Raw genomic sequence first — 16627 nt, forward strand, 5'->3', positions numbered from 1 at the left:
TGAAACCAGTAGTATATTTAGTATTATATTTTGGCATAACTGAATTTTGCGATATGATAAATTAGATATAACAGATGTTATAAAACAAAATATTTTGTGATTGACATGTGGCATTTCAAAGTTATTCTATAGCTATATTTAGTTTAGATTGCTAGTTAATATTGTTATAAAAATGGGAAGTTCTAAGTGGAATGTTCTAAAATGGGAATTTCTAAAATTTAGAGGTAGGTGGTTTGCAGGTAAGTGCCACAAAAAGTATTTACTAAATCCAAATGTATAGCTGGAAAAAGCCTGTATGGGGATAATGGTCAAGGTTATACTTAATTTGCACCAGTAAATTTTAGTGAAATTAGAGAAAATACACTACTGTGAATTAAGTGTAACCTTGACCACTATCCCCAAATGGGCTTAGAAAGGTTAAAAAATCCAAACATTGGTGAGGCTGTGCCTTCTGGGCAGCCAGGCTGCTGCTGAGCTGCTTGCTAAGTCAGAATGTATTCAATTTTAAAATTAAAAATACACACGGTCACACACACATCCCTTCTCTACACACACGTATATATTTGCACACAAGCCCACACACACATTTGACTACACTGTCCCTCTGCTGATATATATCTGGAATAATGTCCACAAGGATCCCAAACGGTATGAGATTCATGAATCCAGTGCCATATGAAAGCCAGCCAGCCACCAGCACTGACACTAAGATGTAATCTTGTAGTTAGTAGTGCTACCACTCCTTCATAATAAAATAGCAAATTGAAGCAGTTTTCAAACAGCGTGGGAGACCAAAGGGAAATCATTTCTGCTTCCAGTAAGCACAGAAGGCTATTAATGAGCCACGGATGGCTCCCCTACTACACAGTGCACTTAGTCACTTCCTCCTTCCTGTGCTCACATAAGCTGTGATTATGTTCTAAAGCTGTAGTTTGAAAAATGACTTTGCTTTTGAAAATTTATGGGCTATATATATTTATGTTTTATTTCTGCTTGTCATGGGGAGTTGAGTATCTGTTATTGACATAAAGTTTATAAAGCACTTTGAGTTTCTAAGAAGAGAGATGATTACAAAGAAGGGTAAGAACATTAAAGAAGAGTAAGATGGAAGTATTGACCCTATTTTTCCATTCATTTGATTTTTTTTTGCATTATAATAATGTGACTTTTAGAAACTCTATGTGCAAAGGGGACATAGACCACATGAGGAGATGGTAGTGGACTTATAAAGGAAAAGTAGTAAGCATTTTAATAAAATGAATTCATAATGCATGAGAGCATGGCTTTTTGAGTCACAGAGACTTGAATTTGAATCCTTGCTCTGCCACCTGCAATGTGTCACACACTATTCTATAAGCTTTACAACAATCAATTAATCTTTATAATAATTGTATGAAATGGATGAGTAAACAGAGGTACAGAGAATTTTATAATGAGTAAACAGAGGTACAGAGAATTTGATACCATGCCCAAGGTCACATAGTCCATAAGTAGAGCCAAAATTAACTGAGATAGATATTCAGGTTCTTTCCCCCTAGAATCTCTGATAATGTCTTACATACACAGTATATAGTAAGAGCTGGACAATATCAGGCTTTAAAATTTAAAGCATAAAATACACTACTTCTAAACATGTAGTAGGATGTTTAGAAGTAAATCTTTTATTTATAACATATTATTGTTTATTTATAACATTTAATTGATTCATTATTCTGCAGAATAAAATATATAAATTAGGTGAGAAGCTACTATTTCCCACCTTATTTGCTTGTGGTACTCATTTGATCCATTTTTGGCAGCAATTTAGATTGAATATCTGCTATATTGTTTGCCATTATATTCTGCTTTAGAATACAGCTGATGCAAAAATAAAAAGAAGAAAATAAAAAGAAAACCAACCTAACCCAAGCATCATTAGATAATGAGTCATCTTGATATGTATCTGATAAAAATGAGTTTTTGAAGAAACATAATGGAAGGACATTAGTATACAAGCATTTCAAGTACCATAGGTGGTCCTGATAAATTATTCTAAAATAATTTAGAACAGGTGAAATGAATACAAGCTATAAAATAACACATTTTTAGAATGGCTACAGAGAAGAACAAACAGTTCATGTCCCCAAACACCTCTGAATTTCATTTTACCTTACAGAGCACACTTGGTTGAGAGTATACACTGCATGAGCAGTATTGCTCTATAATAACTTGATGATTTTGCTGAATTCAGCTTCTAGGATTGAATCTGGACATCAAGCCCAGTCAGAGTATAAATATATCATCACTGCTAGCATTCAGAGCAGTTGGAAGAAGAGGACCCAGAATGAAGAAAAATAAATGAAAATGAGATCAAGAGAGAAAGATGAGATGCAAACAGAACTTATTCACATAACATGGGGCAAAGAATGAAGTGAAGTGAGTGTTTTATTTTCACATGAAAATAAAGAAGAAAAATAATGTCACATTCCAAGTGGCAAAGTCCAGCCATTTTGTAAGTGAGAAAAATAGTTATCTCTCTGTAGATAGATAGATAGATAGATGATAGATAAATAGATAGATAGATAATTTAAAATGCAGTGACATGCAAATATATGGCCTTTGCTGGGGATGAAAAATATTTACTATAGCAGTTATTTTCTGTATTTCATTTTTTCACTATCAATGAATATTTTCATAGCACATGATGGTTTTTCAAATCTTAAATGTATTATAAATATACCTTGAAATATAACTTCCTGGTGCCTTCTCAGTTTGTGTTTGTATCACTATCTATAATAAATTACTTCTACTATACTTTTAAGGATAAATCACTTTAAAAATAATGTTTTTGTAAAAGAAATCTCTGCTAAAGAAGTTTTATTCCTCCTCCTTTTGTTTTCTGAATAGTCAGCCAAATGAACTGAAGAAGGACAAAGTTAATAGAACATTTTCTGAAATGAACTGGAGTCACTGTTGGTACATACAGATCAGTTCAGGAGTTCAGCATTATAGATATAGATAATGCATACAGTATCGTACTACATAGTTAAATGTGATAAAGCAAAATTAATGACTGTGAGGCAACTGAGTTTCATTTCATCTTTCTTCATGATAACATTATTTGGTATACACACACACACACACATATAGCAAGTGAATTTATAGGAGAAATCAATTATGTTATTGAGTGTACATCCTCCCCGCTTAGTAACACTCTAATGTATCACAGTATTAGGGAAATGCACCCTAGAGAAAACACTGCTATTCTTCACAGAAAATCCATGAATAATATTATGCAAAAATTAATTTATGATAAATGATTTAAATATAGAACTGAGAACAGCTTATTTAAATGCCATCAGAAAAGAACACCTCACCCGCAAAAAGGAGTCTAGGGATCCATTCTCCATATATTCCACCACAATCATTACTGGTCTGCCTGCAAAAGAGCAAGAGAACACACATGGATTAGGGCAATTACAAAAATATGTGCTGCAGTTAAGAGATCCCCAGCTGTGGTAACTAAATTATTTGTATTTTATTAATAGGAATTTCATTTTCCAACCTGCTTCTATAAAAGTGTTCATATTATACATAGGCATCTCTATATTTCTTTATAGCATTATTTCCTTTTGAGTTCATAAAAAGGACATGAATTACAATATAAATTACAAAGGAATTAGGTACTTCTTTTCCTAAAGCCCTGCAATCACTTGTTTAGATTATGTTCTTTTTGTCCTCTAGTTTTTCCTTAGAAAACAATCAACGAGCTGAAGTAGGATTTAAGCAGTTATTATAGCTGCTTTTGCAGTTATGGTACAACTTCTAAGGCAGTGCAGCAATTTTGGCTGACTTATATTAGAGTGGGCATTTCTGAAATATTCCTAAGGCAAAGCAGAAAGGAGAAACTCATAAATTCTCTTTAAGAAATTATAAACCATCGGTCATAGTCTGATTTTAAGGGCCTTTAAGCAGAAAAATTTTAGATTGATGAATGCTACAAAGCTTGTAGGATTTGTAATAGCTCCTGATTATGTTTTCATTGGACATAGATTTGATCAACAGAGCAACGATGGCAGTACATGAAAAATAAGTAACTCTGATTTTGTAGTCTGGTACAGAAGATAAGATCAGAAACTGAACATAATTTCTTTCCTTTTTTATCATATCAATTGTTACACTGTTACAGTTCCGAATACACCTCTATTAGGTAGAATATTTGACATAAATAACTGATTTATTTCAAAGAAGTGAATGCATTTGTTCTGCCCAATTGCCCAAGTTTAAAAGATAAACTCATTTCAGATGCAGGGGAAGTGGTATTCACCTGAAAGAAGCATGTATGACATATTTAGTTTTTACTTCTGTGTTTCTCACCTCTTGTTGGAATTTTTAACTTTTCAATCTGCACTGTGCACAGTTTTTCATTATAAACACGAAGGAGATCTCGAAAGAACTGATGTGTACTATTGATGGAAATATTAGATCTCATTGTAATTCATGTTCATTTTATGAACTCAAAGCCTTGTGGGTTAGAAAGGGTGACTATTATGAATTAGTACAATGTATGCAAATGCTAGACTTTACATTTGAATCTATATTTTAAATAAAGATGTGCTAAAGGTTAAATCTATTAATAAAGCTCCCAATTTATCATGCATAAAATTACAATCCAAGGAAGTTTTCCATTTGTAGTGAATATTAACCTATATTCTATAATGTTCCTCGAAGTAATTAATTTTACCGAAATATGAATAAAGAACTTTATTGGCAATTATCGAGGTCAGACGAACTGTCAGCACTCTTGTGGGCAGGGATCTAGAAGATTCAGGTTTTAAACCTTAAAGTTCATCATGAAATCTTTTATTTGGCTATACTTTCAGGGAGCTTGGGGGTAGGACATAGATAGAAACACTGAGGTAGCAAGGTGAGGAAAACAAAAGGTCATTTTTATACTTAAATATAAAAATTCTGAGTCCAATATTCCATTTTGAATGACAATGGATTCTGAATGTTAATGGGAATAGTTGGGTTATTACAGTGACTGCCTGATGTCTTCTTCCCCTGCCTGCAGAGTCACAACTTTTTAATCTGTCTTGACCATTGCTGTCAGAGGAACACTTTTAGATTTTATTGTCTTTAACAAACATTTATCCTTCCCTTAAGAATGCCAGTCTTATTAGAATAAAAAGAGCTTGCAAGCATTTCACTGGTATTGGTACATGCCATAATTATGTTTCTTGTGCAGATATGGAAATTGAGGGATAGAAAATTAAAGTACTTGTCCAAAGTCAAACAGCTGGTAAGTGGCAGTATCAAGTAGTCTGTCTCAGAGTTTGAGGTCTTAACCATTATGCTATAGGTGCCTTTCAGAAAGCATTTATAGATAAAAGCTCCAAGTCTCACCCTGTTAGTCAATTCTTTCCAGTGATGCACCTCATATTTCCTAACTAGCCTTTGTATCCACGGCTCTACCAGTTGTTATTAGTTCTTCTATTTATTTAATCCTGTCTCCTTCTTCCTTTACTTGTGTAGTCACCTGCCAGGATAATCTCCCAATTTGCTTCTCTCTCTAATCTCACCATCTCTCCCCACTCCCTTAGAATTTATACAACACACCTCTTCCCTAAAAGTCTCTCACAGTGATCGTTCTTATAGTTTCATTTCCATCACATCTATTGTGTACACTATGACATGTTGTGCATGTTTTTATATTAAGTTGTTTTTCTTTCTTATTTTCCCATAATGCTTTGTATCCTCATTCACTGGGTTTCTCAAGGTCACTTGCCATGGACCTAATCATAGTAGGTGCTTCATGAAAACAAGTTAACTTTTCTTGATTTTATAATTCCTAAGAAACTGACTCTGGAGTATTTCAGCAGGATCTGATTTATGTGAATACACAGTACTTCGAAATTAGTTCCATCTATAACTCTTTGGGAGATACTTTAGGCAATCTTAAAATTCATCAGTGACAAGTTCTATCTTCTCATTAAGAATAATAAAGAATCAAATGAAGACTTCCCTGGTTTCCTGTGAATTAGAAGTTTTGCATTTGAACTCTTAATCTTTTGTATTTTGTGTAGTAGCATCAACTGAGAATAGCTGTTAATTGAACTAAGAATTTTTTTTTTTTTTTTTAAACTACTGCTCCATCTAGCCTGTAATTTGTTTTGGTTTTCAACGGGGAAGAAGCTAGTCATACTGTGAAGATGATAAGCAACTTTATAATCCATTATTACATTTTATAATCAAGAAAATAGACAAGTACAAGGGAAATTATGGAAATTAGGATGTTAATCTTTAAATCTGTTTTAGGTGAGAGAAGTCTATTGGCAACAGTGTTTTTTGGTGTTTTCCAATATGTAAAAATTATATATTGCATTATTGTTCTTGGAAGATATATTTGGAAGTAATTTATTATCTCTTTCTAAATTTTCAAAATGTTACACCTTATTTCCCTTTGTACAATTTTAGCCAGTCACCCCTTGTGCCTCATGTCACAGAATCATCTTAGTATTTACATCATACTAAAGTCAGTGGACAAACCAGGCTTCTTGAATTAGTCAATTCTTGAAATCCCCAGATCACTTCAAGTCTCATGTATTTGATTTAAGAGACTTTCAAAGATACTTTACAAGTCACCAAACTGAATTTCTTAGGTTTTCCTTCATAAATATCCCAGAAACGGTTATATATTTTAAATGGCATTTGAATGAAGATACTCTAAGAAATCAGTTACTGATATTCTGGAGACAATGGATTGCAAAAACCCCTTATCATACTTTTCTGTTATAGACAAGAAAAATTATTTTCTTACATTAAGACTTTAAGGGAGTATCGACCAATATATATTTTTCAAATGTTCCCTAATACTTCTGATGATTTTGATAAAGGTGGTGTGGATAAACTATATAATCATAAGACTACACTTTTCTTATGTTGTTGTTAAAGAAAACAAAATAATTCTTTAAATGTTCCATAGATACCCTGTTTAAAGTATTTTGCCAGTGAAATCCTTTTTTTTTTTTTTTTTTTTTTTTGCCTCAGAGAATATTTGTGAAAAAAGAGGATAAGAGAGATTTAACATTTTCATATAAGTAATGAGTTTGTGCTGGATGTAGTATGCTCTATCAGTCTGGCAATTTCTAATGTGCAGTCAGTAAAATGAAGAATCAAAACAAATCTCAACAACCTCAAAACTCTATTCCAGTTTAGATCATTCAGTTATTTAACATTCTATCAAGTTTATATTTTGTCTACCAGTTAATAAGATTTGTGGTGATAACTTAGATTGACAGTTAGAGCGCCTGTATTTTTTCCCCCCAGTTGCAATTCAGGACTCTTTGGACCAGTTATTTAATCTATTTCTACCTTCCACGTTTCTGTTGTAGAGACAGTGAATTACAATTATAATCTCAAATGGGTTTGATAATAAATGAAATATTCTTATGCCTCCAAGGCACTCAGAAGACATGGATTATGCCATTTGAACACAGTTATATTATATTAAATCATTGTTTTTATTCACACAAGTACTCAAATTAAAGAACTATTTTCCTCTTATAGTGTTGCCTGATGATTATCAGATCACATTCAAAATACATCTCATCCTCATTCAGTTCAAATCCAAACTTTTAACATTTCCCTTGAACTTTCTTTTCCTCTAATAATCCCGTGTTCTTAAAACATCACCATCCATCTAGTTATCCAGGTTTGAAACTCTTTTGTGACAACTTCTCACTTTATTAAACCCTTTCTAGTTCATAAGTTATGAAGTTCTGTTGATTTTACATAAAATCTATTGCCACTGCCCATATTCTGCCTTTGCTTTCTCTTACTCAATAATATTTTACTGGTTTCTTTGCTCCTATCTGGTACCCCATTGTAAGCTAACTCTTGCAAAATCATTGTTTTTGAACATTCAGTGATACAAAATTTTTTTTTAAATGCCTACTAGGTAGCAAGTACTCTTCTGGGTTCTGGAGACACATCATCAGTCAATGTAAGATCTCTGCTCTCACAGGGTGTATAGTACAAAGGGCACTAGAAATAATTAAACGGCCAATTAGTAAAAAGGGCTAATGCCTCATTCCCCTATTTTAAGACTGCATTGTTTATCGCGGAATTAAAGTCTAAATTGCTTGGTAATTAAGTTCATTTACAATCTCTTCTCTACCTTCATTTCTAGTTTCACCTTTTACTTCACCCTGTTCCCATATCTCCTGTTTTTCCACTAATCAAGGAAGTGAAAGATGTCTACAAACAGAACTACAAAACACTGCTGAGATAAATCAGAAATGAAATGAATAAATGGAAAAACATTCCAAGCTCACAAACTGGAAGACTGATATCATTTAAATGGCTATACTGCCCAAAGTAATTTACAGACTCAATGATATTCCCATCAAATTACCAACCTCATTTTTCACAGAATTAGAAATAAACTATTCTAAAATTCATGTGGAACCATCAAGAACCCAGATAGCGTAGGTATCACATTATCCAACTTCAAACTATACTATAAAACAATAGTAACCAAAAGAGCAGGGTACTGGTACAAAAACAGGAAAATAGACCAATGGAAAATAATAGAGAATCCAGAAACAGCCACACACCCTAACCATCTGATCTCCGACAAAACTGACAAAACAAACAATAGTGAAAGGACTCCCTATTCAACAAATGGTGCTGGGATAACTGGCTAGCCATATGCAGAAGAATGAAACTGGACTCCTACTTTTCACCATACACAAAAATTAACCCAAGATGCATTAAAGATTTAAATGTAAGAACTCAAACTATAAAAATCATAGAAGAAAACCTAGGAAATACCCTTCTTGACTTTAGCCTGGGCAAATAATTTATGGCTCTTTTTCAATTTCTCTTGGTGATTCATAATTTCCTGAATATTACTTTACTTGTATCTTCCTCTCTTCTTTGGAAGACTGCCTTCTCATTACCTCTACTTGACAAAAATCATATACTTTTAAAACAAGCAGCTTAAATATCATCTCCATTGTAAATTCTCCTATGAATTTCTCTCTGTTTTAGGAAGTCTTGATTGTTTACTTTCTCCTCCCTTTATATCTCAATCAATTTTAGAACACTTATGGTAGAGTATTAATGTTCATAACATAGGTGTCTGTCTCCCATTCTAAAGTGGCCTTGAACTCAGGACTTAATGCCCAATTCTTCTCTGCAAGGTCGCTATCTAAGCACAGAGCTAGGCATAGAGTAGGTATTCAATTTTATATTTTTTGAATTGAATGTCAGAAGGAACACACACATATGAATGTTCTCTAAGAATAATTCCAGACCTACAAAAGATTTACTGAAATAACAGAATGGAAAATCAATAATTTTTAATCATAAATTACTTACATTATCAAAACTATTGTTGTGAAGACAGCAAAATTCAAATTTCAGCTCCACTACCTAGTAGTTGCATGATCTTAGGGAAATTATTTTAGCTCTTTCAGTTTTTGCATATATAAAATGAGAATAATATCATGTACTACATAAAATTTTTGCAATAATCAGGTGAGAAAATATATAATTAGCATAATGTTTGTCACTAAAATGTTGATGTCCATCTACTTTCCTTTCCTTTTGTGCATAGGTATGTGCTTCTGTATTGTTATGTTTGCACACTATGTCACAAAAAGTTTTAAAAAATAGAAAATTTTATACTTTATCGCAGATTGGTATTGACATGAAAATTATTTTATCATCTTTGGCTAAGTAAAGTAAAATTATTGCTAGTTACATATTTCATATGATGCAGTAAACTTCCAGTTTTAGCACTAAAATTCTTGTGTCCCAGGCAAACTAGGATGATGGCTTACTCTGTATTTTGCCTGGCCAGCACACTACAGTTGAAGTTGTAAGATTAGAGTCACATAGCCTGATATTGGAGATGATTTCCCTTTTGGACAAGTAACCTTTTATAACTCACTTTTCAACTCACTGTCTCTGTTTCCTCATTTGAATATTATATATTTCTCATGGGCACATTTTAATTTCCTCATTTGGTTATTATTGATTTTATTATATATAGGCATATTATTATAACCTCCTCCTTAGGGTGGTGAGATGAAAAGGATAATGTGCTTAAAACAGAGAATAGAACCCAATGCTGAACACTGAATCACCCAATAACTGCTAATTAAATGAATGGCTATATGTTGAGTATTATATGTTACCTTACTGACCAGATGTTGAATCCTAAGCTAAGAAGTGGCTTGCAGAGCTAATAAGGTTCATTAATAGAATGACTAGTGTTAGTAAATTTAGGAGCTCTCTGGATGGTCTCAAAGGTCCATTTAAATCGTATATGCCTGAAATTGACAGGTTTGAAATTGCTTCAATGAACAAGATGGTTTCTCAGGGTAGAGTAAAATACTTTAAAGAGTATTTTCCTATTTTAAATAACATAATATATAGTTTCTTAACAATAACATCTGCTAAAAGTAGGTTCTTATTCTCATTAACAATCTGTGTTGTATCTTCTGCACTCTGTTTAGAGATTTTTGCTGTAACATGCTTTATGGTTAATTTAGAATTGATGTTTTTAATCTTAGAGCTATTTGAAAATCCTCAGTTTTTATATAGTCAGATGATTCGATTCCATTTCCCCCCCTTAATTTATGTCATTTGCTTTTCAAAATTAAGTGGTAAGCAAAATACCCTTGGAAAAATACTGAAAAAAATACTTTAGTGATAAAAGAGCTGAGCAAAAATTAGGAGAGGTGATCTGCATTTATGAAAACAGTAACATTTCTTCATCTAGATTTGTTAGAGTAAATGAAAGGTGTGAGGCTAGAGAAACAAAACATGATTTTCCTGCCAGTTCCAGAGAGCAGTGGCATGCCATCTGCATCTGTTGACCTCAGTAATATTCAGTGATGTCCTTTTTCCTACTAGAAATTACCATGTAGGCAAAAAGGTTTCTCCTTAACTAAAAGTGTCTTGTTAACAATGAAAGTTACTGCCAAATTTGCCTCATGTTGGATTGTTTTTACTATAAGATACTAACCATGCTGAAAAATTTTAATAACAAATGAGTTTTTAAGAATGTCTTTCTTGATTTTGTATTACATTCACATTTAGAAAAGTAACGGTGATATACAAATTAAAAGCATATCTTTTGAAATTATTTGTGACTTTTTGCTTTCTCAAAATTATGAAGGAAGTGGTTATGTAATAATTAATAGTTGAATTACTATTAGGTAGCAACAAAAAACACAGCAAGGAATTTTCATGTCTTAAAATACTGCATAATGTCTAAGTTCAAAACTAAATTAAATTACATGTCAAATGAATAATTATATGCTGCTTTAGTTCTTGGTTTTCTTCTTTAAAATCCATTTGTATAATTTAAAAATAGATACTACTCTAAATCAGCATGCGGGTAAGAATAATTTTTTATAAGTTCTTCAATATGCTAGGCACTGTTCTATGAGTTTTACATGTTTAAACTCATTTAATCCTCATATTGACCCTTGTGGCAAGTGTAATTATTAGCTCAATTAAACATGTAAGGTTACTGATGCACTGAGAGTTTAAGCAACTTGCCTAAGGACACACAGTGAGTAACTGGCAGCGCAAGGCTTAAAGCCAGGCAATCTGGCTCCAGAGTCTGAATGCTTGGCCATGTCCTTATACCTCAAAGTAATGTCTCCATTAGTAGTTTGAGGAGCATAAAGCATTACCCCAAATCTCCATGTCTTATCCTAGAAACATCCTGGAAGGCTCTTATGAACTAGGCGCTGTGTCGCTCCCCAGGATATTTTGTTGAGAAATTCCAGGATTTTAAAGGCCTACAAAGCTGTAAAATGCTCTATACAAAGAGGAAATATGTACTAAGGACACTGGCTGGAAAAACCTTCAGATTTTGCTTTCTCAAACATCAGTTTATGATAATAATCTTAAAGTTCCATTAAAAATAAATTTGTCTTATATTAATATTCTCAAATTTGGCTTAAAAAGACAAGGCTTAGCAGTTGAAATTTCAGTTATAAGAGGCATATATGAGAACATTTAAGAGCAGCAATGTGATATGCTTTTGCAAAAACTTTGGGGAAGACACTAGGGCAAGTGTTACATCCTGAATATTTTAAGAGAGTCCTTAAGCTTTTGGTAGAAAGCATCGTATTTTCCAGTAGTATTTCAAATGCTATGCTTTACTTCTGGCTTGAAAAATTCTTATTATTAAATGAGTGTTCAAATATTTTGCTTTCTGCTCTGCTGTATCATTCACTGTCAAAAGAAAATTATCAGAAAATTTAAAAATAAAATAAACCCCTAAACAGAACATATTTCATGTATTCTAACTATGTAGGTAATTTACAGAGTGATTTTAATTATAATGGCAAAACATTTGTTAAATAGTCATACATATGACTTAATTAAACCACCGACTACTTTCCTTCCCCCTACCCCCAATGCACCAGGCAAGTTACTATTTATTTCTTAATCTTTTCTGCAACTCTTCCAAGATATTTAATTTTTAAAAAGTTCAGCTTTGATAAATGCACTCTCTGTTAAGACCTCTGTGAACAGAAATATGAAAAGCCAACATGGTGTCATAGGGCAGCTTCCACTGTGATTTGTCCTACAAAGCAAAACAATGAAGCCTGAGCCAATGCATGTTTTACAGCAGGGCTGGTCTGTCTCCATGTTAGTTCTATTCTTAAGTGGTCCAGCATCCCATGAGGGCATGTATGCTATCCTGTGTGGATCAACATGGTTCTCTGGAAAGGAAGAGCCAGCTAAGCAGCTTAGTTTCCTATTATGTTCCCAATTAAGGTGAAAACTCACAAAACAATACCAATGAGCACAAATAGTGAATACTGATTACATGGAGACTCAACTAACTTAGAAAACCATGTAAGGATTTTCAGAATTTTTCTTTGTAAGAAGAAAATGATTCTTGAATGCATCTTTTGAAAGTGCTGATAGTTTCTTTGAATAGGACCAAAATAAATGGCACAATCTGTAATAATAAAACATGAAGATCTCTAGGGAGTAGGTATGTTCTCAATGGAGAATTTAAATAGCCATATATATACATATATATATATATATATAAATATCTATTTTTAAGATTCAAACTTATTCAAATGATATTAAGATAAAAGAAACATTTATGCTAATAAGAAGGCTTAGTTAAGGCCAAAGGCTAGAACTATTTAAAAATTCTGAAAATAGAGAAGGTAAAAAGAACAACTACTAAAAAATCTAGAGATTACTTAAAGGCTCTTTCAAGATTTTTCATGTCTTTCTGGCAGGAGAAAAATAAAAATTTTCTTTGTGCTGCTCAAGAGCTTGATATCAAATGCATCATGCAGTTTTTTTTTTTTAAATGCACTGCCAGTCTTACATAAAGATGATGCTCACTTATGTCAGTTAAGCCTAACTTTATATATAGAACACTGAATTCTTTAGAACCAGGGGTTCTTTGTGTGTGAACTTTAGGGTGTCCAGAGACCTCCTAAAATTGTATGTAAACACTTACATACATGATCACATGTCCATTTTCTTGGAGAAAAGAGTGAAGCCTTCATTGGATTTTCAAAATCAGGGTTGGCGAGGAAGGTTAAATAACTGCTGAGTGTTCACCTGGTTTATAATGAGGAGTCTTATTTTTGGCCCAGAAATAAAGTATAAAATCCAAAAAGAATCTGAGTTCATGACCTGTACCACAGTATCATAATCATCAGTCCACAGGAGTCTTTAAACTCATAAACTCTGCAATAAAGTTTTTATAAACTGAATGTCATTTGAAGGTTTAAATTATACCTTCCACTTTATATATGTTTCCATCCTGATTTTTCTTATTCCAATTGATACCTTGAACTTGCCTTCCTTAAACTCTGTATCATTTTGTAACGTACCATGTATTTCTCCTCAAGTAAACCAAAGAACCAAAGGATGATGTACACGCTCTTTGGAACCCACTGACTTTAAGCAAGAGTGAGCCACCGGAATGCAACCTCGACACTATCTGGTTAGCTCCCTTTGCATTTGTTGTAGAGTGTATCCTAAACAGACATTTTAAAATAATCCTCTAACCTAGCACCAACAGCGTTGCGAATATTTTAGAGGGGTTGTTTGGGGTTGTGTAACTAGAATGCAATCACTGATGTCACCCTCCTTTGTGCTTTGGTTTGCCGGTGTGTTCTGTTTGTCATTCCATCAGTGACCTTATCTTCTCTATCTTCTCCCCACCCCTGAAATAGCAATAATGTTGGTGTCTCACCCACACCTGGCTCAGAATCTCCATCCTAGTTTTATAACAGCTGCCGTCTGCAATGTTTTCTTCTGAAGCCTGCAGCTGCACAAATTTTAGAGGAGGAGAGTTCTCTGGGGAGAACTGTTCAGATGGGTGTTAAGTAAGGCCTGTATTGGTGTTTTTGATATCATCTAAATGGCAAGGAATAAAGAAACTAGGAGTTAGTAATCCAGATAAATACTTCATTTTTATTATATTTTATATTTTGAATGATTTATTCAGGATTTTACTTTGTATATTTAATCTAGTTTTTCTGATTTCCTTTATAAGTAGTTTTGGTTTAAGTGTGTACACACACTCACACATACATCATCTAGGGTAATTAGCAGCATTCTCAACTGCAGAAATGTCTAAAATATGTACCCTTAAATTAAAAAAGAAAATCTCCCCATTAAAAGTCTCTTACTTAAAAAGTATGCCACTGTATCTTATGTTGTATAAACTTATTACAACAAAATATTGTTAAATACAAAATATATGCTAAAGAAAAATACTTAAATATAATTGGAAGAATTTAGCCAACAGAAATTGTTTTGTCATAAGTAATTAATTTTGAAATGCCAAATTGTGAATCTAAAGAAAAGGTACTAACTTTTTAAAGAATGTCTAAAAACATGAAGAAATAAAATGATTCACTTTGATTTTTCTGAAGTACAATTTGATCATATTTAAAATGCAGATACTTTTCCACTGTTGACTTTCCTTGGCATATGGAGTTTATGCCAATTTTCCTTAGCTCAGTGTACATTTCCCCAAAGTCTGCCACCCAGTCTTATATATTTGCATTACTACTTTTCTACAGTCCTCTATATGCATCAAAACTTGATATTATTATATGCAACAGATCCTAGATTTTCTATAGCTTCAAACGTATTTATCATTCCTGGCTCATCTGCAACATCTAAGCTATATACTTTCTGAATAAAAATATTTTTTTGACTGGATAATAGTGAATGCAATATTTTCCCTGACTTCAGCCCAGATAGGATTTCACATGAAATATGGAAAGGAAAATATTGATAAACATTGTTAGTGGACTGTAAAGACATTTTAATGTTGGCTCAGGACTGCATGTCCTTTGCTATAGAAATGAAATTATTGGATATGTGGTTTACAGAAATCCGGGTTGTTAATCCATTTTCTAACATGGCTACTCAGAATAGCAGTGAGGCTGTCAAAATGTTTGGTATTTGAGTATAAGGCTCATCCAAATCTCTTTCCAACGGATAAATAAATAAATAATATTAAACATTATTATTATTATTTATTTTTTTTTTTTTTGAGACAGAGTCTCGCTCTGTCGCCCAGGCTGGAGTGCAATGGCGCGATCTCGGCTCATTGCAACCTCTGCCTCCCGGGTTCAAGCAATTCTCCTGCCACAGCCTCCAAAGTAGCTGGGATTACAGGCGCCCGCCACCATGTCCTGCTAATTTTTTTTGTATTTTTAGTAGAGATGGGGTTTCACCATGTTAGCAAGGGTGGTCTGGATCTGCTCATGATCCGCCCGCCTCAGCCTCCCAAAGTGCTGGGATTACAGGCGTGAGCCACCGCGCCCAGCCCTTAAACATTATTCTTAATTATAGACTCAGTAATTGCAAATACAGTTTTTGAATACACATGTGTTCATAATTTTCCTGTTAGTTGATTCAGAGTAGCAGAGAGGAAGTCTCACGCTATCTTTGCCATTTCCTTTGCACCTAACACAAATCATAGAATGAAGAGAAGCTCAGGTAAAAATGTCAAAAGAGGTGTTACACATACAGCATTGTACCTAAAGCACAGGCAGGCAAACAGAGAGGGTACCTCAGAGAACATTTCTTCAATAACTAAAGAACTGCTACGATTAACCACGAAGGAAGTATTAGGGAGATATTCAACACTGATTTTATTCCCTCACAACCTATTTCCAAATCCCACATGTTGCCTATTTCCTAGTTCTCTCTTTTATAGACTTCTCTTACAATTGACAAAACTTGTTAGTTTAAGGTATACATTTCAGTTTGGTCTACCATCTAATCCATATCCATATACACACACACACACACACACACACACATATTCCATATTTATCTCCCTGTATAGCTCTCTATATATCTATACTCCACTCTAGCATATATACATATATATCTATTCCATAGATATATATGGAATAGATACTAGTCCAAACTCAAATGTATACCTTAAACTAACATAACTCATATATACAGATATATATTCATATATACATAACTTCATTTTATATATATATATATGAGTTACTTCATTAGTAAAAAAGTTATCAAGTCTCACAACTGATAGAAAACTGACAGAAAAATGTAGGCTAAAATTTTGTTGATAGAAACACATTCAATC

At 33.2% G+C, this 16627-nt stretch overlaps 1 protein-coding gene across 3 annotated transcripts in view; it reads right to left on the bottom strand.

Moving 5' to 3' along the window:
* The window catches only part of EPHA6 (EPH receptor A6), a 932172-nt gene that overhangs the window by 133094 nt on the left and 782451 nt on the right, over window positions 1-16627 (bottom strand). For all 3 annotated transcript variants that reach the window (XM_050778969.1, XM_050778968.1, XM_050778970.1), the window contains one exon: window positions 3357-3418. In XM_050778969.1, the coding sequence (XP_050634926.1) occupies window positions 3357-3418 (62 nt within the window). The remainder of the gene's footprint in view (window positions 1-3356; window positions 3419-16627) is intronic.

The sequence above is a fragment of the Macaca thibetana genome, chromosome 2, assembly GCF_024542745.1.
Source record: "Macaca thibetana thibetana isolate TM-01 chromosome 2, ASM2454274v1, whole genome shotgun sequence".
NCBI lineage: Eukaryota > Metazoa > Chordata > Mammalia > Primates > Cercopithecidae > Macaca > Macaca thibetana.